Raw genomic sequence first — 26,347 nt, 5'->3', positions numbered from 1 at the left:
ATGACCAGGGGTGCTGGGACGTGTTGGCAGCAAGAAGATGACGACGGCTTCCAAATCTGGCTAGAGCCCCCCCGCGACAACAATAAGCCATTCACCGACTCAGAGAGGGCGCAGAGATGGCGACTGTCCTTGGCATCCCTCTTGTTCTTAACCATCCTCCTCTCTGATCACCTGTGGTTCTGCGCCGAGGCCAAACTGGCCCGGACCCGGGACAAGTTCGCATCCTCCCACCTCCTCTCACCCCAGACCCACTCAGCACACAGCAGCCTCAGAGGAAACCCAGATGCTATTTTTATAGGAAACTCTACCAAACATTTGTGGCGGCTCGAAACTTGCCACCAGGATAGTTTATCTAAAGACTGCTTCACTTTCGCGGATGCCGACCATTTGTGCAGGGGCCTTTCCGGCAAAGAGGGGACGCGGGCTGTAAATATGAGCGATTTGTACCTTTCCTTTTGTAACTCCTACTCCCTGCTGGATTTGTTCTACGGGTCGACAAGTCCGGACAATTTGAACTGCAGCCTCGACGTGCTCGGCGATGGCGACACGACCAGATGCAGCCTGTGCGTCCAGGCGTACCAGCGCTACGACCAGCACGCCCAGGAGAAATACGAGGACTTTGAGCTCCTGACTCAGAAATATGAGCCGGGGGCATATTCAGTGAGGACGTGCATGGAGCAGTGCAAGGTAGGCTGCAAATATTAAAATGACAAAAAAAAAAAAAAAAAAAAGGAAGGAAGGAAAGGGGGTGGGGGGGAGGCGAGAGAGAGAGAGAGAGAGAGAGGAGGTGCGGAGGGGAGGGGAGGGGATTGATGTGGTGGCCATCTGTTGATTTGGGCCCGGATGGATGCCAGTTTTGGTCCTCCTCCTCCTCCTCCTCCTGTCGCCATGGAGACGGATGACAGATTCAAGGAGACTCCCGGCTCCGGGCCTCATGTTCATTCATCTCCTCATTGTGTTTAGGCCCCATGCTAATGTGCAGATGGAGGCCCTGCTCGTGTGTGTGTGTGTGTGTGTGTGTGTGTGTGTGTTTTCTCTCCCAGCATCTCCCTCTCCTCGTTCACGCTCCCTCCTTTGACATTGAAGACCGCCTGGCGCTCCTGTAGCTCCTAATCCGCCATTGATAACCCCCCACACAGGGCTGTAAGAACTGCCCCGGCGTTTACTGCTCCGCGCTTATAGCACCTTAATGAGCAGGAAGGGAGGCTGATGGCCTGTGCAAACAACTCCTGGGAGAGCTGGTGTGTCCTGTGTGTGTTGTCGCAGTCCGCCAGGTGTTCATCATGGCCGCCCCACTCCATATCGAGAGCGTTTCATTAAAGTCAAGAGGTGGTTTCCCTGCCTAATGTGCCGGAAGTCTTTTTTTTTTTTCTCCTCTCGCTTGTTTGCTCATAGGCCTCGGCCCTTGCTCGCTGTTCTGTTTCACTGCAAAACCGCTGCTTCACCAGTTTGAATGGTCAAAGTGGGGTAGTAGTATAGTAGTAGGGGGGAGGGGCCGCCGGTTTCAGCAGCGTTCAGCACCGCGGACAGCTCCGGGCTCCACAGCGGCGCGGAGCTGTCCGCGGTGCTGAATGGCGCTCCCCCCTTGCTCCATTCACAGAAGCCCCAGCCAATCCCAGATGGCCTCCATTCACCCAGCCAGTGGCAGAGGCGCAAGCACAAGGCGTCAAAAAAAAATAAAAAATCTAATCGGGCCATCTGCCTTCTTACACCCGGCAGAGGAGCTGGGCCTAGTCTGGAAAACTAGCTCAGATCCGGAAGGAGGAGAAACACAACTAAAAACCCCATCTGCATGTGTTTGTGTTTGCTTTTTTTCTGCCTTAATCCCGGTAAAGACAACACAACCCATTCATACGTTTGCATAAAAACACTCCTAGACAGAGCAGGCGTAGTAGCTTGCCAGGCTACACATTCAGTCTCGAGACGACACCTTAGGTTCTGGGAACTTTTATTTATGACGTTGCACGGACTGGACGGTCGCTGGAGACGATATGCAGCCCGAGAAAGAAAATAAAAGCGTCCTTAAAGAAGAAGCAGTAACCGCCATCCGTTGTCTGACATTCTTTCTTTTCCCTCTACGGCATGAGTTTTAACCGCTGCCAGTCACAGGTCCGCTCTCCATGCTCACCTCTTGGCATTTTGGAGGGAAAACAGTCATTTAGTCAAGGCGCTAATTTCTTTAACAATGACCCTTCTTTATCACTTCCCTGATTATAGGTTTGCTGCGGCCATGTATACGTTACGGAGAGAGCAGCATGACTCAAACAATAATGTGGAGCCCTCGCAGAGTTAATGGCCACCTGCCTCAGAGAAAGCAGCAGCGAAAGTTGTGTGTCAGATCAGACAGACGTATAGGCGGCCTCTGTAAATACAGCCAGATTACAGCACACACCGAGCTGGAAAGTGTGAAAACATTAGGAGAAAAATAAAGGCTCGTCGCTGTCTCGTTTCGCACTGGAGGCAGATATATAGCGAGCGTTTGCCAGAGGACAATCTCTGACATTTCCAGCGAGGATATTTTGACATGGAGAGTCGCGTTTGTTGTTGCAGGAGTGTCTCCAGTGGTCCGCAGGTGGTGCTTTGATTCCTCTAGCCTGAGGTGAAACATCACACGGCGGACACGGCCGGTGTGCTGTTCCTCACAATGGGATCCTCCATCATCTGACTCAGTGAAAACCCACCGTTCGGCATGACGGCAAACGTTCAAACCGAGGAGGCCGGCGACGCACTAATGCTGACTTTGAGAGCGGCAGTGTTTTCCAGTGTGTGGACAAAAATGTCTGGATGACTTGTAGTTGCACAGGAAACAATAAAACTCCTCAAAAAGCACACAGGAAGGCAGCATAATAAAATGCCCGAGGTTGCCTATAATATAGAAGGTCACGTGAAGCATATTTGAGCAAAGAATCCCGTTTGTCTGATCAAGTTTTATCACATAAATATTGGTCTAAAATTTGGGGAAATAACAGAAAATGATAATCACAACTTCCCAGGTCCCCGTGGGACGTCATCTAACCAGGAAAGTAGCTGAATTCTGTCATGAAAGAGAAAAATATTCACATTTAAAGACCTTGAAAACATATTATCTCAGCTAGATTCTAACTGTAGCTGATGGATTCTCATTTAAACACAATATTAACTAACAAAAGTAGGTTTTTCTGCGTTATCTTCTTCCTGGTTTAAAGTTGGCCTGTCTAATGTGAACAAGGTGGTGTCATATGCTTCCATGCACCGATCGAAGCTAGCAGCATTTTTTTTTTAGTATTTTCTTTCATTTGGAAAGATCTGATGTTATGATATCCTGCCTGATGATTGGTTTTTTAGACTGTCAGAGTAGGTGATTACTCAAGAGGACAGACAGAGCGGATCAAAAGTTCACACGGGAGTTAGTTTGCAGTCATTTGCCTCGGGCCGTGACACATCAAGCGGACAGTGGGACATCGTCGTCCTGTGTCGCGCCGCTGGTGAGCATCTGCCCTTGTTTTTTTTTTTTTGTTTGAACTAGCCGTCGTTGACTGAACGAGCCGGTGAGAAAGATTGTGACTGGACGTTCAACTCAGAGAACCGGTGCTCGATCGGCGAAACAGAAGTAAATGTAAAGTTCAAAGGGCACACAGAAAGCCTTTTCTTGTTTTAGAACTTTATCTTAACATTCAAATACTTTAACGGCGACGTGATCATCTGGAATGAACGAACTGAAGACCAGCTGAGCGGCATGATTCAGGAGAGGACAGCTCTGTATGACGGTTTGCAGATGCAGGACAAAAAGGAAAGGCAGAAACAGAAAAAAAAAAAACAGAAACTAGGGAACAAAAGGTGCCACAGGAAAGGCAGGGTGTCCAAAAACACAACTCCAAAACCAAGACAAGAACACAAGGAAGGAAGTGTAGGACAAACAGGGATAACATCACAGACATCTTGAAAGTGAACAAAGGGAAAGGCAGGGCTATATACTATATATATACACACATGGGCAGAGGGTTAACAAGACATAGGTGAAACCAATGAGGGCGGAGCACACAAGGAGAAACCAATCCAATGATCAGTGATGGTGGGGAAGACACAGGAAGTAAAACAAGACAACAAACACCAAAGAAGAGAGAACTTTACAAAATAAAAAAACAGGGAACACAATTCACATTCAGTCTTTGCGGCGCGTTCAAGTGCAACTTTTTGGTCACAGGTGCCGTGAGGTGACATCACAGTCAGAGTTTCAGTCATTTTTCAGTTAATATTGTCCATAATAACAAACACATATAGTAAAATAAACTATTTTTTTGTTGTCTTAATTTTGTTTTTAAGTTTGGCACTACGCCACCTTCCCTATGAGCCGGCTCTGAAACTGTTGGTGTCGGTGCCAAGTAAATGAATCAATGGTGAGTTAAAACAAGGTGTGCGGCGACTCATGACAGCTTCACTGCAAAAATGAATCACGGAGTCAAGAACGAAACCAGGCGCAGAGGAAGAAGTTGAACAAAAAGCCACGTGGGACCGGCTGGAAAGAGCCGTCAGAGGGAATCAGAGGAATCGACTCACCGCGGTCAAATGGAGGATGAGAAAATTGACATTCAAGCAGCAGTCGTAGTTGACTGATGAATACTGTAACGATCAAATTAAATCCAGTTTTCTTTGGGGGGAAGAGGCCCCAAAAGATCTTTCCCAGTAGAAAATGTCCCACTTCCTTCTCGACATGATCACAGCACGAGGCAAAAAAATACCAGCAGTTTTTCCAGAAGTGAAAATTGTTTGACGAGAATAATGAATTGGCAGTTCAGGAGTCTGCGCCCTTGGTGATTTTACTAATTTGTGAATTTGAAAGGCAGAACTGCCAGCACCTGCATGGCCAAATAATCATTATTCCTGCTACTCTTTGGACCCTCTCTGGTGTCTATACAATCGTCTCTTCTACTTATTTTCCTGCTTTTGCGATTACATCACTGCTTTGATGTAAAATCATTTCAAAACGCAACCCATGGCTAGTCTTTGCACAAATCTGTCTCCTCCCCCACCCTTCAGGTCCAATTGAAAGTCTAATCTTAGCCGGCGTTGTGCGCAAGTGGAAAGGAGGACATCGTCCACAGCGTCCTCCCTCTTTAGATCCTTGTCAACCGCACACATCTGCATTGATCTGAGCTCTTTTTGAGCCTGAGGGACGGGTGGCAGTGATACCAAGAGGTTGATCCCTATTGATTCGCGCTGAGCGCTCCGTGTTCACTCGTCCTTCATTTGATAGTGGGCAGCTCCTCCGACTGAAATAGGGCAGCGGCGGAGCTCGGTGAAGACATCATCCTAATATCGGGGCCTGTCTGATTGTGGCTTACGACCTGAGAGCAAGCGTGTTGTTTAGAGGAGGAGCAGGAGGAGGAGACCAGTGTTGGAGTTCCACACTCCTCATCTGTTACTTCTCTACCTACAATATAGACAGCTATGCAATTGTGCGGTAAATGATGTGTAACAGCGAGGATATCACTTCTCACACGAGGGCCTTGTGACAAAATCTAAACACAGCTGGAGCTCTGTGTAGAAGCTCTACATTTTGGAAAACAAAATTTTCATTTCAACAAAATTTTACACAAAATTCTTCTGTGAAATCGAGTCATTATCAAAACCAGTATGTAAACCAGGAAGTTGTTATTTTAACCGTGTATAATTGTGTATAAATTCTGCCAGCTTTTGACCCAAGCTAGCAGCAGATACAAATATCAACAAATATCTATTCAAAACAACCTAATTTCCAACAATCTTGGCTGTACTTTGAGTTTGGCACCTTGCGAATGTTAGCATGCTAACCTCAGGTTGGTGGACATACTTATCAGTATGATCAGCGTTCTCATATTAGCATTAGCACCGTGCCTGTACCTCATTTATTAGAAGAGCTAATTCTTATTACGATTCTAACCGTTCTATTAAAAATAAGACTAATACTCTTGATTAGCAATGCTAAAGCTACGACACTGTGACTTTAGTTGCCTACACCCTGGCACCTTTAAACCACATGGACTTAAAGCTGCTACGCCAATATTTGTCATGTCAACAATGGATTAATTGACTATGTGGATGTTAAAGGGCTCAGCCGTCGGGACAAACCCACAGAGAATTATCAGCCGACTCTGCTGCTACCTGAAGCAGTTTAGCATCTTTTAGCTCTTTTGTTGTACTTGTTCAGGCTGCAGCTTTAACGTTCTGGTTCGCAGGGGCTTTTTGAGCTAGCATGATATGTTAGCTACCCAACAGCGGAGGGACACAGTTAGCGACTAGCTGTGGGACTTAGCGTAGCATGTAACCGTTTACATTTGTCAGATGGACCAAATGAATGCTGGTGTAGCTCTGTAAGCAACTTTTAGCTTACATGTTAGCTAAAATCACCAGCTATCAGCTCAATAAGACACAAAGATGTCCCTCTCTGAGTCTGCTGAGTATTTGCCCCTAATCGTAGTTGTCCACAGTCCAATAGAATACCTTGTTTTGTCCAACCAAAGATATTCAGCTCAACGAGATATGAAAGTAAGCAGTGATGTAGAAATTTAAAGCACAGACTTTAAAGCAAAGTGCTTCTCAATAAAAGACCAAAAAGCAAATAATACAAATGAAAGCAGAATTATGGCCAACGCTCACGTTTGAAAAGCTGGAACCAAACAGTGACTCAACTGTCTAACTAGTCACGGATGATTAATACTACTACAACAGTGTCGTACTAAAATCACTCTCCCATGCATTGTGATGGTTTTTTTACGCTGCGGCTGTACTCTTTGTGTTGCAGTGATTCCGTGTGTGTTCATAAACCCAGATTATGATTGTGACGGCGTGCAGGGTGGAAGTGGCTCACATATGGGTGATGCTGCTGCAGCTTTGATTCGCTCTCTCGCTCATCCCACAGTACCTCCTACTTGACAACAAGACATAGATACAGACTCTCACATCCCCGGATCCAGTCCCTTATGTTACAGTGTTAATGTGGTTTATCTCATCTGAATATCCTGTGATCATGATCATCGCCAGGGCTTTTTTTTTTTTTACTTAAAAATTGATGCCTTTGTCGGCCTCTCATTTTTTATTCATATTAGCCGACACAGCCTGCTCCTGTGCATTAATGAACGATAGACTGTTGCAGTACGTTGCATTGTCCGCCCGGCTGGGTTGCACGAGAGCACCCATTCGCTCACGTGTGATTTCCGCCACCGCGCCTTCCCTGTGGTGGTTGGGAATGCTGACCTTGGAGAAGGTTTCGTCCCTCTCCAAGATGCCTGACCCACTCCACGACAGCCCCTCTTATGAATGGACACATCCCTGAGCTGAATGCTAATGAGGCGACACGGGGAGGCTAGCTGCTGCAGTGTACAGCAGCGCTTCCATATTGTTTTAACCGTGTCCGGGGAGCAGATCGGATCACGGAGGGAGATAACAGAGGGAGGGGAGAAAGGGATTAACGTGGGTCACCCAATTAATAGGCCTCATTTCATCTCTGTGACATTTCAGTTACAGATGACACATCGTTTATCTGACACACAGCAATGTTGTCAATCAAGAGTATAGACTAATATCGTAGCCGCGTCGTTTCTGATTACAGGAGGGATTTAGATTTAGTTTCTGTGCTTCAGCACCGCCGCCATCACCCAGTGCACCCCAGATTCACGACACAAGTTATCTAATGAGCCGTTTCACTTTTAGCTACACTGGCTATAGCCCAAATTTGCGTCCCTCACGCATTGGCATATGTTCGGGTCACAGAGGTAACCACTGGTGCCTCTACAAGTTAATTAGGATGTTTGAACAAGCCGGAAAATAATTTCCTGTTGTTCTGAATGCATCCATAGAAACCTATAGGACTTTTTAACAAAGTTCCTTTCTGACATCTTCTTTGTAATGGGATACACATCATATAGGCATATATTATAGTCTGTTTTCTTGTATATGGCATACTGTATTGGTCATGTCATGGTAATATGGATAAATCTCCACATAGGTCAGTTATTCTCTTTGATTGGTGCTTTCTCCGTAGCCATTTCTCTCCTTTATTGCTAGAAGCCAGACTACCTTTGTAGAGGTATTCCTCCGAGATTTTCACAATTATTTTTAGGCACGCCGAAGAACCGCTTTGTATAAATTTAAATTTTGGGGTCACAAAAGTTGTCTTTTCCAATATATTCAGCTACCCCAGTACCACATTGCTTCAGGCCCGAGTCTCTTAGTAGACAATGAATAAATTAGGTCCGAGACAGATGTTCATCTTGAATAGATTGTCCCGACAGAGTGATAGGGGGTGTTTTCGTCTTCTTTGGAACAGAGGATGTGTTAAACATACGGTAACGCAACATTTGACACTGGGAGATTCAAATTCTGATCCCGGACGAGACCCCCGTTTATGTTACGACCCATGACATGAAGTGGCAACGCATGACAGAGTTACAAAAAAGGAGGGTTTATCTCATTAAAAAGAACAGTGCAGCTGGAAAGCGGTCGCCTTAAGCCTCTTCAGCTACTTCCTTTATTCAGTCTCCTCAGGTGTGGCTGGTTCAGGTGATTAAACCAGAGACACTTGCAAAGCCACTGAGGTGCAGACAGGTGTAACGAGTGGCACCGTCGCACAAAGTGATGTCATTATCTCAGAGCACCAGTCAGGATTTTAACAGCATTTGTCCAATAACACCTAAAAGGGTTGTTTGGTCACAGTCAATCAAATCTGATTAAAAAAATAAATAAAAATGCACAGATTAAGTGGATTAACTCTATAAATAACACCTCCGGAAGTTTTTCTAAACTTTGATATATTTACAGTGAGAAGTAATTTAATTTCAAGCTTCTGTTCTTGTGTAAAAACACAAAAAAAACAAACTCACTCAAAAGTATTACCCCAAAGAAAGCACAGACAGATGTGCCATAATGACATATTCCAACAGAAACCCTCCCCGGAGGTGAATCGCATTTAGTCGCCAAGCTGTTCTTCTCTAGTTTAAGCGATAATGGAACAAGCTAAATGTAAGAAAATAAATAAAACGTTCATTTGTTTGGCTTCATGAATGGGAGAAAATTAAGACGTTTCAAGCAGGATGTTTGTTTCCTGTTCGACACCTAAGGGTCAGGCTAATACCCCCATTCATTTAAGTGCACGGCGTCAATTAGTGTTAACGGCCCTATTGTCTGCATAGGTATTTAAATGGATTATTTTTCCAAGGGCAGATATAAGCCTGAATGCATACCCCAGTTGCTTTGCACTACATTGCATTATATTACAAATGCCTTTCTGTCGCGCGGTGGGTGTTGTGCCCTTGCTTTCAGGCACTCAGCAGCGTTGTCCATGGCTGGTGGTGTCAGATATGAAAACTGATGACTAGGTATCCTGAGAGCTGCCTTCAGCTGATCACATCTTTATTCCCCACCACTTGGCACTAATGGGATTATCTGACTTTCCCTTTATTCCCCCAGTAAGACACTGCTCTCTTCACGTGTCTTCTCTTAAAACCTTTGCAGGCCCGGTCTGCAGGTATATACAGTAGCCTGGGTAAAAGGTTATGTTTGATTCTCTGTTAAGCTCAGAGGCCCATTAGGATGATTGAGGATGATGTTTGTCCTGTTAAATAAATTGTCGCTCGCTGGACATGAGGTTTTGTTTTTGTTCTTTTGCAGCATTTTCCTCCAAAAAAAAAAATAATAAAAAAAAATCCTTTGCACACTTAACAGCTCCTTCCATTAAACTTCTCAAAGCCGTGGTCGATTCATACTATCGCTGAGCGCGCCGTGCAGCAGCCAGGCTACGATTTATAAGATTGTGTAATGGTTTTAGCGTATTAAAATGCTAGGATACCGCTAAACCCGATTTAGCTTACGCGCGCCCCGCATTTGGGAACGTAGCGTGCCGCGTTTGAGACGCCCAGCAGCTTTTCATTCAGAATTTGCTGCAGTGGTGATATTACATCACCTTCCTTCACGTCTCTGAAAATGCATTGTGTTTGACACAAAAGGCAAGAACAAGGAGAGGCAGGGGAAGTAGCATGAGGACGAGAATAAAACTACCTGCACGGCTAGTTGGTAAACTACTACGGCTCAAAGGCTGATGACTAGCAAACCAGGAACACATGCTAATAATAGACAGTCACAACTGCTCTCTAAGCTTCTTTCTATTTTTACCACATTGTGTTTTTATGGACATCAATCCATTAGGTACTGAATACTTGGTTTATCCCGGTCATAAACTAAATTAACTCTGGAAAGTTGCCGTGTTGTAAGATTTCTGTTCCAGTTTGCATCTTATTAGAAGGAGCTAGGGTGAGGGTTAAAGATAAACCTGAATACTCCTCCAACCAATCAAGTGTGACAAGTTATCTGCTGATTTACATCAGATGCTATAGTGGACTCTCTGCGGCTTGCTTCTCAGACGGCAATCATTGTAACGTAAATAAATTCAAACCAAAGGTGGTGAGATGACGTGAATGACTACGTCGCAGATCTTTGCCAGCGACCAGCAGATTAATTATACCTGAATGTGCCAGTGTCCTATCCTCAACCATACTGTTTATATGCCGTAATTAGAAGTAGGTGTGTCTAAACTCTTGCTAGAAGCAGTTTTGTACAGTGTGCAATGATCGGTCGAACCGTTATGAAGGCCGCCTGGTACGCCCACAGTCCTGATGCTGTACCCGTGTGACCCCCCCCTCCCACCCCTCTCCTCATCTGATCTGCCAAGTGGCCACCTGAGTTGAGAGCCGCTCTGCCGCGTTTTTGAGGAGCTGCCCCGCTGTCGCGCCGAGACCCCTCGCTGCTGCTGCCATCAGCTCCGTTAGAACGCTAGACGTTAGCTGGAAGCCCTCGGCCCATCTGTTTTATCTCGTTTTGCGATTAAACGCTCTTTTCGCACTCAGCGGCGACTGTAATGCGTCCCGGAGATATGCGACGAGAGGAGTTTGACTCTCAAGGCCGCAGTGTTGACTGCAGAGATGGCAGGAGGAGGGGGTGTATCAGAGCAGGAGCTTGTGTCAGGCTCTTAGCGTGGGTGGAAAAGGGAGGCCTCTTGGCTGTATACCTTCCATTTTGTTCATATATATTAATAACACACAGCTGTAGTGACATTTCTGCACATGTTTCACTCCAAACTTACTTTGTTCTGTTTCACTTAGACTCTTTGGTACAACAGCCAGTCAATGGATTATCATGAAATTTCACTCAGACTTTCATGGTCTCTAATGAGCAAACCCTGCCGATCTTTGACCCCTGACATCTAGACACCATCTTGGAGAGTTAGCAGACTATTATATTATGAAGTGTACGCCCTTTTCTTAGAGATTTTTCAAGCTGCTTTCTACAGTGGCGTTATGGTCTTAATCTTATGACGCTATCACCAATAAACATCATAATGTCGGCACTAAATCATGTTTTCTTGTGCTGGCTGATATAAACCAACCCACTTAGGACAGGAAAGTCACCTAATTGCATTTGGCTTACTGTTTAAAACACAAATTTAGTTTGATTGTTGGTTAACGTTTGTAGCTAAAGCTAAGCTAACTTAATTTCGTCAATGCTAATGGAGGCTTCTCCTTCAGGTTAGAAGGGCAGAAAGCAGACGCATTATCACATTATCCTTTCTTGACAACTTTAGCTTCATGCTAACTCCAACTTTGCAAAACAGCACCGACGTGGGCCTCGGCTGGACTCCCCAGTAAGCAGTGTTTAGCATGCTAACACACTAAGAGCATGTTGACAAGCTAGCGTTAGATTTTAGCTTCCCAGAACTATTAATGTTCTTATAGGAGAGTCTCTTTTTATTTGTAAAGACTCTGGAAATGTACAAGACATTTGTTACAGATTAGAGATGAGAGATGCTGGCATTAGCATGCAACCTGAAGCCCTGCTGTGTCCTAATACAGTCTTGTGGAGTTGCTAGCAATGGCCACATGCTAAACTAAGCTAGCGTTACTTAGCGGAACACACTCTTGTGCCTAAACACAACATCCCAGAGCTGTAAACTCTTATGGAGGCTTCAGAGAGAGAGTCTCCAAATTTAATTTCACTCTATAACATCCACTTTGTGTCCGTGTTCACCATTGACACTCTTTCTCAGGCACTGATTGAGGTGAGCGCTCACACTGACTGTGTTACACAAGGATCACAGTCTTGACCACAGTTATCTGCCCTCCATCACTCACACGGTGACCTTTCCCATTTTCACTCCCTTGCAAGCTAATAAATCTATATGCTGATTGCTCCCTCCTCTCAGACCGGCCGTTCCTCCTCATCCCCCCCTCTGTCATTACTGCCAGCACTTGGCTGGTAATGATTGTCATTTACAGTATTTTGCCTGAAAAGCGATCATAAGCGGTGACGTAATTTACCTCATGCTATTTTCCACGGGCGCCACATTGAAGAGGGTCAGCGCGTAGTGACAGCACTGAGGATGAACTGTAAAATGAATTTTTATTCCAGGCATTAGGAGCATTCATTTTATATTTTCACCCAGATACCCCTCCTGAGTTACTAAAGAAAAGGCGCGGCGCTCTGATTTGAAATGTTAGAATGAATGTGGGCTGATAATAGCGTCAACCCACCAAACAACTGTGTTTTTCTAAAATAAGGTAACATGAACAGTACAGCTGAGCTCAGTCCGTTCCGGTTTGGCTTCCGTGTGTCAAAGCGACAAGGCCCCCACTCACTCTTTGGGCCTGGGTTGAGCCTCCTGGAGTCAGACGGCACCGTATCGATAGATAAACCAGAGCCACGCTGACCTATTCAGCTCCCTCCCTGAGCTCTGATCCAGCTGAAAATGAATTCTTTAAACCAACAGAGAGGAGAACTGCAGAGCTGGCTCCTAGCCAACAGGGAGCCCGCGACCACAGCATGGCTTAACCTACTCAACATGAAACCATACCTGGGAAACAACCTCATGTCTAGTAGAAATCACATTTGGTTTCCACAGCAGATAGGATTTTTTTTTTCTTTTTTTTTTTTACACCAGCTGAATGCCAATTGTCTACCTGTTTTGTAAACGGAGCCAGATCATTGCTGCGCCTGCATGCTAAACCAGGCTGAAAACAAATCCCGGCATGCACATTCATGATCATGTTTTCTCAGAAATGATCTACAAAGCGTGGTTCAGGGAAACGCAGACTGTGTTTACCTCTGCGCGTGATAGGCAGATCCAAAAGGTGGATCCGATCACGGAGGTGTGGCTCCACCTATCAAGAGCGGAGGCTGTAGTCTTATAAAAATATCCGGGATTTTGTCAATCAAACCACATGCTCCAATGTCCCCTCTACAGGGCATTTCCTATTAAAAGGTTCAAGGTTTCTGGAAACCTGTCAATACGATTGACGGACCATTAATCAAGGCCCGTGTTTACTGTTTTCACCTTTAAACATTGTCCTCTCGGACTTGTTTACTTCTGAGAAATTGACGAGGCTCTTTGAATTTTGTCAGCATTTACAGAAAGCAGCTCATTTGCACTTAGGATCTGTAACAAAGAACTGACTTAATCAAATGAAGGGACGCGATTTGAAGGGTTTTACAAACATGCGGCTAATGGGAAAATGCGCTTTATAATCAGATCACAAAAAAAAAACAACTGATTAATGGTGAAAAATTTGTTACAACCACAGATACAGATGATCAGGATATAAAGAAAACAAAAAAAATCTGAATCATGTGGCTGACGTATATATAGTTTAACATTCTTGTTGAAGCTGAATGCAGCTTCTCTTTATTCATTCATTCATTCATTCATCTTCCATAACCGCTTGTCCTGTGGAGGGTTGTGGGGGCGCTGGAGCCTATCCCAGCTGTCATCGGACATGAGGCAGGGTACACCCTGGACAGATTGCCGGCTTCTCTTTATAATATTAGTAATTACAGCAAATAAAACCCGACTACAAAAAAAAACAAACAATTTTTTCTTTCTTAAAGGGAAACTACTGTTTTTTACAACCTGGACCTTATTTCTGGCTTAAGATACGATCATTTACTCACATTGGTGTCATTTGGAGTCGTTCGGAAGATATTTAGCTCCAGTGGAGAGCTGCGTATCCATATAGTGGGAGTGACTGGGGCACCGAAACGCAGCCTCTAAATAACACAGTGTTTGCCGCGAAACTCGTTCATTTCACCAATATTTTGTTATGATACTCTAGTGCTATTCTCCGTTGCGTCTGGAGTTACCTGTTGTCTATTTGTGGACATGCAGCGGTTTGTTGTTCTTTGGCTAGCTGTTCCTCTCTCTGCCTCTGCATCCTACTTTCACCAAGCTCCTCACCCGTATACTCTGATTCAAAACAGTAAGGACGTCCATCATAAACAAAGTCGTCGTCCACAACCTCAGAATCGGAAAAATATTCAGCCGTGCTGCAAAAAACTAGCAGTAGCAAATTACAGGTAAACAAGTCAACCGCTGGGGTTCCGTGCGGCGCTCAGAGATGACATCATCCAGGTCAGAGGTTAGTTGGTCAATCTACAGACCCCAGATGATGATAACAGTTAACTCCGGATTCAACGGGGAATAGCACTAGCGTGTCATAACAAAATATTGGTGAAATGAACGAGTTTCGCGGCAGATAATACGTTATTTAGAGGCTGCGTTTCGGTGCCCCAGTCACTCCCACTATATGGATATACGCGGATCTAAATATTGTCTGAAAGACTCCAAATGACACCAAAGCTATATGGGTGAGTAAACGATCGTATTTTATGCCAGAAATAAGGTCCAGGTTGTAAAAAGCGGTCGTTCCCCTTTAAGCTACATCCGGCCGGTCGTTCACTTAGCTTGGCATGTAGTCTGAACATGGGTGCAAACAGCTGGCCTGACTTTGTCCAATGTGCAAAAACAACAAAAAAAAGAAACAGCTACTACCAGCGGATACATTTTTGTTACTGTTGGGAACGTCTGACTCCGCCACCCACAACAAAAAGCCTTAAAAATGCAATTAAACAACTGATTTCAAACTTATCGATCTCACAGCACTGAATGTATTTTTCTTACCGCGGTGGCGTGGAGTCATTCATCTTCTTTTTGAGCTACAGCTCTGACTGAATTCCTCCTCTCGTCGTAAACCCTCAGGTCGACTCCTGCCAGTGTGTCATTGAGAAATCAAACTGATGGAGCGAAATGTTTGCTCTTGGTTCGGGCCGATTCCTTTCGACTCACCGGACCAGTTTTAAGTCAGTCACATTGGCAGCCCCCTGCAAGCCCCTCTTTGACCCCGTTCACCAAAGACAGCACTAGTCAGTAGATGACACAGTGGTTGCATTGAAATTGCAAACCGTCTAATTTGATGAGAACACCTCCGAGTATCATTTCCAAATACATTAAAAAACCAGGGAATAGGAAGTAATAAGTGTGGACATCAGTGAAGGAGGAAGGACACCTGTATGTTTGCCTGTCCTGCTGGATTATTCAACGGTTGCGTCAGTGACCCGAGGAGGCCACTGAGATATGAGTTGAGTGCATCAAAGTGCTGTCAACAACATTTTGTCAGGGTTGATTGTGTTGTGTAGTTTATATATAAAAAAAATGCTTTTTCGTTTTTTGTTTCTTTTTGGACCACCTGCTCTCGTGAAATAAATCACGTGAGCATTCGTCATTTCCACTTAAAAAAAAAAATGTCCCGAGCATCAGCAATCAAGTCCTAATATTTTGCACACTCAGAGCATTACTGTGCTAAAAAAAAAAGCCTCAAATGAAGAAACGCAGCTGAAAATAGTGCAGGTAGTGTGAGCGCCGCTTCCTGTTCTACCGCAGCTGTGATTTGTGTGAGTGGTAATGATCTGTGTCATTCAGCTTCTAACTGGGATCTCACTCTGCAGCTGACTCATATGCTTTTTATAGCCGTCTCTGTCATTCTACTTTATAGCCACCGTGTGTGTGTGTGCGCGACAACACCGTCTTGCTGGGAAAGAAACAGAGTGTTGATACTTCACAGCGTGTTGACTTAAAGTTTTTACATACCCGGAAGCTTAAGCCAACACAAATACTGTTAAGCTGGCGCTTGATTTATGAGGGAGAGCTCAGGGATACACTCCAATTGGCTCAAATAAAGGTTTTATGGCTTCTGTTTACAACATTATTATGGCTAATAATAAAGCCACACTTTCTATTTAAGAAACATGTATTGTTTCCTGTAGAAAATCAGCCGCAAGAGCACAAGGATGTAAACATACAAGATATAATGCTCTAAATTAGTTTGAGATTTTGGGAAATACACTCATTCGTGGCAAGTGTCGGACAAAAAAACTGATAGTACTCATGTCTGTGTGCTAGAAATGAAGCTAATACAGACAAAGCCAGGTTAATATTTCCCTCCTGTGTCCAGACATTATGCTAAGCTAAGCTAACTGCTTGTCTTGAACAAAATACTCCCTTCTTAGGCTGACGACAAACACATTATATTCCTGTAAGATACACCTGTACTACTTAGCTTAGCATAAAGACAGGAAAACAGGGTAAAACAGCTAGCTTTGCTTTGTCTAGAATTATTAATATACTCCTACCTCCTTTAAAAGCGCCACTATGAACATATTTTAAAACAGGAAGATAAATGCATGGCCTAATTAGCTTAGCTTAGCATAAAGACTGGAAACAGGGTGGAACAGCTAGCTTGGCTCTATCTACTAACAACAAAATGCACCGGCTCCCTTCTAAATTTTAGCAGTTATCTGGGTTATATGGTTTGGCTCTGGCTGGAAGTAAAAGAAATAACAAAACTTGGTTAGCTTAGCTTAGCATAACGACTGGAAGCAGAGTGAAACAACTAGCCTGGCTCTGTTAAGAAGCGAAACAATCAGGCGCAGTTAGCTTTGCTTAGCATAAAGACTGGAAACAAGGTGAAACAACTAGCCTTGTTCTCTTTTGAAGTAAAAACAAAATCAGGTGTGGTTAGCTTAGCTTAGCATAAAGCTACTACTAATTGCTTGGATTTGCACTAGGCTACTAGATAAATGTGCATTGTTTCTTACTGCATTTTAGTCTCATTAGAATTAGTAGTAATACATAAAATAATGTTTTCCTAATTTTAAAATACATCATCAGGATTTCATAACCATTGATTCCCCATGTCAGAAATGTAGTCTACATAATTATGGATGCATATTAACTTAAATAGAAACACAGATTCATACTGTTCTGTTGCCGTGGGCTTGAGAGTTTCTGCCTCTGAAAGAATATTGAGCAAACGCTTACAGTATGTGTCTGTAGCTCAGTGGTTCCTCTTGTGTGCAGACAAGCTCCCCCACCGTCCTCTCTGTGTAAGATGACAGGCATGTGAACGGGGGAATGGTGAGGGGAAGCCCTGCGCCCGGGCGAAGCAGAATAGGAGAACGAGCTGCTTTGCATGTCAGATTTACAGGAGCTGTCAGCCTGAGACAACCGCTTTTTCTGTGAATGGCTGGATGCTCGTGGAATGACCAATACTGACCCGTTTTTCACACGGTGTGTGTGTGGTGTCCATCAGAGCTGAGCCGTGGATCCCCACTTAAGCCGAGCACAGAGAATGGTTCACCACTGGTCATTTCATGATTTCAAAAACATGACTTTTTCTCTCTCTCTTTCTCTGTGGTTGTAAACTTAAGCTACATACCATAATAGCACCAAAATAGCTCAACTATTATCATTCTTTTAGATGTGCTAGAGCTCCCTACCTGCTGTTTGAGGCATCAGCACAATATGGAATATTATGACCACTCGCCACACACACCACACACCACACACACTCCCCTGTTGAGACACAGTTGCTCCACTATTTGATTTGAAAAGGTCTTTTTGCACTGGGATTGATTGATGCGACATGACAGCGCATAGTCAGAAAGCCCCTGTTCATCCCCCAAAGGCATTAGATGGACAATTTTCCAACCTGCCAGTTATTTTAAGCGTGTGCCAAACAGAGCTAAAAAGATCAACGTCAAACTAAACGTTGCCTGGTTGTTTTGACTTTATTTGGTTACATTTAGGATTAAATCTTGTGATTTTTAATATTCTCCAAGGATGCGGGTGAATTTGTTTGATCTTATCGATAGACGTAGCTAAGTTAAGTTATTTATTGTGATAAATAAAAGACTGATGTATAGTTGGAAGTGGTGAAGTCCAAGCTAGGTAGATAGAAAAGGGCGCTAGGGAGGTTGTGGAGTATTGTCAATCCGCTGTAGGGCCTTCCAAGGTTTAAGTAAGTGCAAAAAATGCCAAAAGGTAGTCATCTGGAGTGCACTTTCACATTTTTTTCCCACTTGGCCCCAAGCATTTCCTTGGTTTGCTGTGTCCTGACGGAGACATCGTCTAGCTGCAGAGTTCCTGGTCCAGAAAAAAGAAACTCCCCGGTATTAACAGTCCTGTTCTATCTCTGCTGTTTCTCCTCTAATGGAAAAGAGGAGTAGTAGCGAGAGCACCAGATCTTCTGAAGTCCACCCCTGCAGCTGCCGAACTTTGCAAATGCTCTCACTCACAGCCGACCGCAAAACTGCCTTCCCGCCCTCGTCTGATCTCCTCACCGCCATGCTTGGCAGGCGGTTCAGAAAGGTGCACATGCTGCGGACGACTGGAAAGGTGGTCCACGATCCAAGGCACCAGAAGAGCACCAGCCCGTGGTCACCTTCATCCTCAGCAGGGCAGCTTGATGGATGACTCTGTAGGAAATTCAGACGTGTCAAAGAGATGTCTCGTCCTGAACAGTTTGTACTGCGCTGTCTGATTCCTGAGTAAGAGGAATATGTACATACTCGAGAAAATAAAAAGCATGATTTGTTGCTACAGTCTGCCTTCTTATATAATAGTAATAATCACTGTGGTGAAATTCAGATGCCAGCACTGCTGACTCTTATCTGCCAGAGCTTCAGTCTTTGAATTTTAATTTTTTTAATATGATTTCTAGCTTGTAAGCGCTGGGAAAATTATTTTATTGGCATATTTTACACTCAAAAGCCCAGCACACGAGGGCAGCTTTTCCTTAATTTGAACTTTGCAATTTAAGGTTTTGAAACCGGAGGTGAAGCGCCGGTACGAACGAATGGCCTGGCCAGCTGCAGGGATAAAGCCCTGGTGGAAATGGTTGTCATCTTGGTGTCTCAGGGCTTCAGAACATTGTTTGAAGCAGACTAAGCTGCATGGCGACAGAGGCTTTTTGAGTGCCAGGTTCCCATTCACACTGATCACACATTAGACTGATCAAATCAGACTCCAGGCCTGCTTCCTGACTAACTCAATTTGCTCTTGTACGCTTCCCTTTTCACGCTGAGCACACACGAGCACCCTTTTACATTCACACACACACACACACACACACAGACAGAGAAAAACCTGGACGCACGCTCAAACGTGTGCACACAAACAGAAAACCGCCAGCGAGCGGGGCAGTACCCATCTAATGAAAAGCAGAAAAAGCCGTTACCTTGGCAACTGCCAGCATACATCTTCAGGAGGACCCAGATTTCCTGTCTCCCTGCGAGCGTATTGTTTTGGTTCTCTTTTGATAGCCGAGGCATCCCTAGACGGATTATCTCACTTCTGCAAGAATTTATGCAAAATCATCGCAAATTAAGCAGCAGACGTTTTTTTTTTTTAACGCAGACAGGGAGCTGCCATGTGGAAAATCCTTGGCTGCAGATTTAACACCCCAAACTCTTAAAAAAAATAAAAAAGGTGAATGCAATCATTGATCTGAGCGATTTTATCTTGGCCTTGAGCCTGTTTCTCCTCCGTGCATTCAGCTGCTGAGCCCCTGTGTGGCAGGAGCACTGCTGCGAGTCAAACTGTCAATGTGTCTCGCTGCAGTTTGGAACGAACGCGTTTATTATGTCAGAAAAAATCCAACGAAGAACCCCCCACACACAGCGTTGACCCTCCTTTTGTTCTTCCTTCGAGCTGAAGGATGAGTGTATTTCCTGGGGAAAAACAACAAACAAACAGACAGAGTACGCACATGAAGTCATCTGGAAATATATTTGATTTTTGCAAAGCACACTGTTCTCATCATTGTCATTATCATCACCATAATCAGATTATTATAATTATTATAATTGCATGTGCAACGTTTGTTATCTCTGTGTGTCGGCATAAACAGGAAACAAATCAGATCCCCACGTGGGAAGTCGGTGGAAGGGCTGAAGGTTTATCTGGGTGTAATTTATGTAAACATCCAAGCCATGAGCAATTTACTTTAAAAAATGCTACGACAAATAGCTATCCCACCTCCGACCGCTGTGGTTAAATCACAGAGGATAATTAACCATGCTGCGTGGCACGTTTTGTTTTCCTCGGGGTTTTGTGTGACAGTGAATCTGCAGGTATCATTACACATGCTACATGTTAAATGTTAGCAACAGGCAGAAAACGTAAAGCTAATCATTCTAAAAACGTCTTATTTCCATGATAATTTCTCATATAATTCCTTTAAATGCTTTGACATCTTGATCTCTTTGTCGTCTTTCAACTGGGAACATTTAGGTCCTACAGGATTAGCTTTTTATGGACAAAGCTGGAACAGATCTGGTTCCTTCACTTGCTTTTTTCACTTTTAAATGTACTCTGTCACTGTGTGAATTAGATCTAGGTAATATTTAAATCCATATTTTTGGATGATCATGTTTCTGGCCTGAATATTTAGCATTATATTCTCACAAATAGCAAAACCTGGACACCTGGAAGTGTTATTTGATTCCCTTACAATCTGATTGGTTTGTTTGTGTAAAACATTTCATCATTCTCTTGCGTGGCGATTACCTGGCTGCTGGTGGTGGTGGTGGTTTGTTTTGTCTTTGATTCATGACTTGGAAACAACTTTTTTTGTACCTCTTTCGCCTGAATGTGCCAGGCAGTCAAATGACTCTCGTGGCGCCTTTCATCACTTAATAGCGCCACATTTCCTCTATTATTTAACAGACAGCGCTTTTCCTTCCGTGCATCACTGGCCTCTGCGAGACAATGAGTGGCCTGCCGTGCTCCCACCCAGGTACAAGACACACTACGGATTGCTGCCGTTGAAAATAGCATAACCTTGGTTGAGACACTGTCAATATCTTCAAGGGAGGGAAAACCTTGAGAAATCTTTATCTGAATCTACACAGCTAACAGCACTATTCAATTTTCATGTTATAAACCAGGTTTAGCTCACCATCGATATTTTGTGATTGCCACATGTCAGCCAAAAGAGTAAAAACAAATTTCAGCGTAGGAGGCTGCGTCCACATATAAAGCGATTCTCTGATAGCTGGTCCATGGTGGAGCTTCCAAACTCTGGTTGCCTAAGTAACTCTCCTGTGTATACGCAACCCCAACTGTTTCAGAGTGAAACAAGCTGGACATGAAAATATTGCTTGTGTATGGACAGACATAGCTCTTCTTTCGTCAATTTTGGGGGTAGGAACCAAAGTTGCGGACGGTGTTTCCTTTGCGGTGAATGTTTGGGGAACTCTGTGTTTGCAAACTGTATCAGTTGCTGTCGTTGGTTATTGCCTTGAATCACGTCATCTCAGTGTCTTGCATCGCTAAACTGTTCCCCAACAGGATCAAACAGGCTCATTAGCCACGATAGCACTGTGGCTGTGTTGGTCAGTGTTGGTCACATCTTATAATTACAGAGTTTAAACCATGCTGCTTTGGGGTAAACTCGATCTAGACAAGCTCTTTATCTATATCAGTGATTCTTCAGGTTTATTAGTAATGAAGAGACTTAGTAATTATGAAACGTTGTCATGCTCTTGATCAATATTACAAGTTCAGTCTCTCAGAGACACCAGGTAAACACTTTGGCGTGGTAGACTTTTGACATTGTGAGCTTTTTTACCTCACATGCAGGTTTGCTATGGAAAACATAGCTTAAAGGACCTGTGTGTTGGATGTAGAGCCATCTAGTGGTGAGGTTGCAGATTGCAGTTTCCTGAATACACCTCCCTGTTCTCGAGAGCCAGCTTGCTAGGAAATATAAAGGGCTCGTTCTAATATTTTCTGTGATTATACACAAATGAAAACCACATTATGAATACTATATCCTCCTGAAATCACTACACACTGGACCATTAAAGCACCACCGTGTCTTACTTTTTAGAGCTGCTATCTTGGCTTTGTTCTTGTGCTTTGTTTCTGCTTATTTCTTCAAATTTAGTAGGAAGTCCCCCTTTTACATTGTACAGTTACATTATATTTGCTGTTAGCTCTCAAACAGTGATGCTAGTATTCGTTTGAAATTGTATTTTACTGTAGTGGTACATGAAATTGGTGGTGGAAAGCACAAACGGTTACTAAACTATCGCTGGAGCAAACCAGCCCACGTAGCTGAGATCTCATGTAATCATCAAAGGTTCTGCTGATATTTTTCTCTCTACAAGGTCAGAAATTTTGGGCAGCACGCGGGGTCAAAACAAATCCGATTAAAGTCTCCATGATAGATTGTCTCTGCTCTTTGCCGTAATTTCCCTTCTCCTGTGTTAATCCCAGTGAAAAGCACACGAAGAAATGGCTCAACATGAGAATGAATCCAGACTGTGGTTTGCCCTTGGTTCATTTTGTTTTGCTAAGCTTTCCAAGCCCGAGGCTTTGGCTATTACATGTCACCATCTGTCTCCTTATGCACATACGTCTGCGCATTTTGTACTACATCCTGCCTCGTGAAGGAACAACGGCAAATTTAACTTGGAAGAGGACGTAGGCGCAAATTTGTGGAGCTTATTTAGTGCCATTTGGTTTTCGGTTGCGCTGGCATTACCCGACCCAACACACGAGTGTGGATAAAAAAAACACACTCCATGCAGGGATAGAGCTCATTGTTTAAATAGTTTTTCAAGCAAAATGCAAAACACGCTTTCAGATTTTCTTTATCTTCTCTGATAGTAAATGAAATATCTTTGTGCTGCTGGTTGGAGAAAGTAAGTAACGATGCCGGGCGTTGTTCACTAAGGTTTTGTGAATATAATTGGCATATTGATTGATGGATAAAATAATCGTTCATGTTCAGCCCTAGTGCGGGCTTTAACTGCCTTTAACCTGGTTTATAGTCCTACAGTGCATCTTCTGCCTGCTGCAGCGGCCTCTCATAATTCATATCTCATAAATAAGCAAATCATTACACCGTATTTGGCGTAGTCACACTTGGTTAGCTAATGCTTTGCAGTAAGATTGATCTGATATCCCAGGGAGCCTTGCTAGTAGGCGAGCCTCCACTATATCCTGAGCTTTGATTAATGCTCTGACCATTGCTGGGTTTTTATTTTGGTTAGAAACATAATCGGATGATCAGTGGTTTCAATTTTGCAGAAAACTAAATGGGCTCTTTTATGAATCTAGTATTAACAGGGGGAGGCCTAAGACCCAGCAGAGGCAAATAACTTCCACCAGTCCTCAAGTGGATCATGAACCTGCATCTATTTATGTCATTTTCTCTCCTTCCTCCTCAGACGGCCTATAAACCCTGGCTGTGTGCTCAGTATTTCCCCACCACCCAGCAGTCCTGTCAGAAGAGGGTGCCGTGCTACCAGTACTGCCTGGAGGTCCAGCAGAGCTGTCCGTTCATCCTGCCCGACAACGACGACTTGATCCACGGCGGCAGCCCCAGCTTCATCTGCACAGGTTGCTACCGAATCACTGCACAGTGCGACAACCTGAATCCACCAGAATGTGAATATGTGTGTGTGTGGGCTCTCGGCAGAGAATAACTTCCTCATTTATTTTATGTTAGCAAATAGCAAGTGCTTCAGGGAAGGATGCATGCTATTAATTCACCCAGAATGTGTGTCTCCATATTGACTGGATGATCCCCTTCCATGAAAACAATGATTTCCGAAGGCTTTCTGATGACATCTAGTGGAGCGTTGGAGCACCGCTTCTCACACAAGGACATTTTTAAAAATACAGTGATAAGCTGAGTTAGGCCTGAATCTTAATATTTACTGCTGTTTATTCAGTGGTAGTCAGTAAGGATTTAGCCTCACAGGACCAGACGCTGGCTGTATCTGAAAGCACAAGGTACCTGAAAGAGATTAGCAACACAACGGCTCCGTCCTAAAGGCCCACACAGGTGTTTTGCTTATTTTGGCTGATGTGATCTCCAAGTGGATTATATTGCAATGTATTAGTCAAAAAAAGTCAAGAATAGGTTAAAATAATACATTTGAAGGCGGTGTTCAAACTGTGATTTGCAGAGAAATCTTTCCCGCCACTGCACAAGACGAAGCAGACGGTCGCATACAGGTGTTCCAAAGTCAACAGGAAGCTAGCCGTTGTAGCTTGGCTGCTAATTTGGTCCGCTCACAGTCAGGGGTTTCCACTAGCACCGCCGTGTGTGACACACTGCTCTCTGCGCTTTGACTCTTTAGCGTCCGACTGCCACGTTTTTTTGTTGTTTTTTTTTTGCGTCAAAAATAGCAGCCGCTCAACAGAGTCACGGCTCAATCACACGGGTGTGATGCACATATTTTTAGATTCAGTGACTTGCACTTTCTGGTTATTATCCCGGAGGAGCATTGGGAAGAAGTTAACCATAAATCTGCTTCAGAATCATTTATAAAATATGCAGAACTTACCTGAGGATCAAGGTTTTTAAGTTTCCTTTAGAACTCATCCAGCTGTAAAATATAGGCCACAAAACTGGGGCCACAGCAGTATTTGTACATGCTGTCTCTAAATGCACCGTGGGAATTGTAGTTCCAAAAAAAAAAAACAGAACAAGGAAAGATAATTTGCTTTAATAAATCTTGTATTGCGCTGACATATCATCTGGACAACTAGAAAGGTCAGAGTGGCTGTGAACAAGTTATGAAGGAGAAGCCAATAAGAGGTTATAAGTTTATTAGAAACAAAAGAATAATCTATGTTAGCAATAAGACTTCCAGGTGTAGGTGACAATCAAACCCAGAGAACAAATCTAATCCAACATATGAACCGGTCCTGAGTCCTAAGTGGGCCCCCTTTTTTACTCGCTCACAGAGTCATCAGCCGAAGCGGCGGCGATGCGTCACCCCGTGTGTGGTAGTGGACTTTAATTGGAGTTCAGCTGAGGGTCACCCCGTCTGGTCCCGCCACGCCGCAATTAGAGCGGCACGCTCTGAAGCGGGGTTTGATCCGCCCTCAGAGTCGAAGGATGTCAACGAGATGACTGTGACTATGCTCCGGACAAACCATCGCATTCAAATTAGGTTGTTGTTGCTGACTAATCTCTTTTTTAGCTGAACTGAACTGAACCCAACAGAGGAATTGTTATCCCGCCACCCGAAAGTGTTTTATTTACAGTTTCCACTTATTATAATCACTTCCACTCAGATATATGTCTTGCTTATTGTTACTTTACTTACCAACATGAATATTTTCAGAGTTGGGCAGCATCATGAGTGATTATCTGGGTCACGAGGGAGCAGGGTTTGACTCTCTGAATTATTAGCTTTGGTTGATTGGTTGGTTATTTAGTCATGAATATTTAATGGTGTGGAGAAATGAACTTCGGCAAAATGAAGTGTAACAGCGACACAAGTACTGTAAAGTGAGACGGCTGAATCAGGGCCGTTGATTATACAGTGTAATCTAAAATTAGCTTCCAAGGAGAAGGAGAAGTGAGTCAGAGTTTGTTTTATTTCTTATGGTTTCACTTTTTATTTTACAAGATGAGTGTTATTTCAGGTTACAGTGAATCTTATTTCCCAATAAGACTCACATAAGATGATTAAAGTTGCAGTATACAAGTATTATTATTATTTATTCCCAATGTTTCTCTCTTGGTACCTGCTGTATCACTACTGTTACCCCTCATAACCTTCGTAATGAATAGAAATCTACCCCAGGGAAAAGGTAGCATTTTCATGCGTGTAATCTCTTTTCCCAGGACTCTTGGGAGACCATTCATCAGACAGCGAGGTGGAATGCTGTGATGTCCGATGGGACTCCAAAATGGACAACCCTTCAGGCGGCACACTAAAAAGGACTGCTTCTTCCTGCCAGCCCGAGGGGGCCTCGGTCACCTCCGCCGCCACCCAGAGACTGTGCAGCGGGCGACTGAAGATCTGCCTGCTGGCCCTCGTCCTCCTACACACTGTCATCATCATATCAGCCTCCCATAATTCTACGTTGGTGGGCGTGGCCGCCATTTTCTCACCAGAGGAGAGCGCTTCTAATGAGGAGTGAACCTTGGGGTTGAAATCGAGGCCGGAGCTTGCAGGAGGAGCGCGACTTTGACGGTGTCACGGCAGCCAGGGACACATCTGGCGAGACGTGCTGGAAATGCCTCAACAATCTGCCGCCAACAAACCTGGCGCTAAGGGTGCTGGGATTTGGACATCGACTGAACCGAGGTGTTTGAGAACCATCCCCCCTCCCTTCCCTCCGCTAAAAGAACTGACCTCTTGCCACTTGAAACCTGCTCATTGTTTCTATTCCATCCAAATGTTTTCTAGCATTATTGCTCCT

At 44.1% G+C, this 26,347-nt stretch overlaps 1 protein-coding gene across 1 annotated transcript; it reads left to right on the top strand.

Moving 5' to 3' along the window:
• On the top strand, positions 1-26,065 carry nalf1a (NALCN channel auxiliary factor 1a; the record flags this gene model as incomplete). The annotated part of the gene is made up of 3 exons (XM_084574706.1): positions 1-687; positions 23,350-23,521; positions 25,767-26,065. The coding sequence occupies 3 exons, from the start codon at positions 1-3 to the stop codon at positions 26,063-26,065; spliced, it is 1,158 nt and encodes a 385-aa protein (XP_084430832.1).
• Positions 26,066-26,347: the final 282 nt, after the last annotated feature.

Source organism: Chelon labrosus, assembly GCF_963514085.1.
Source record: "Chelon labrosus genome assembly, chromosome: 24".
Taxonomy (NCBI): Eukaryota; Metazoa; Chordata; class Actinopteri; order Mugiliformes; family Mugilidae; genus Chelon; species Chelon labrosus.
Note: the sequence above shows the minus strand (reverse complement) of the source record. Positions and strands in the feature narration are given on the sequence as shown.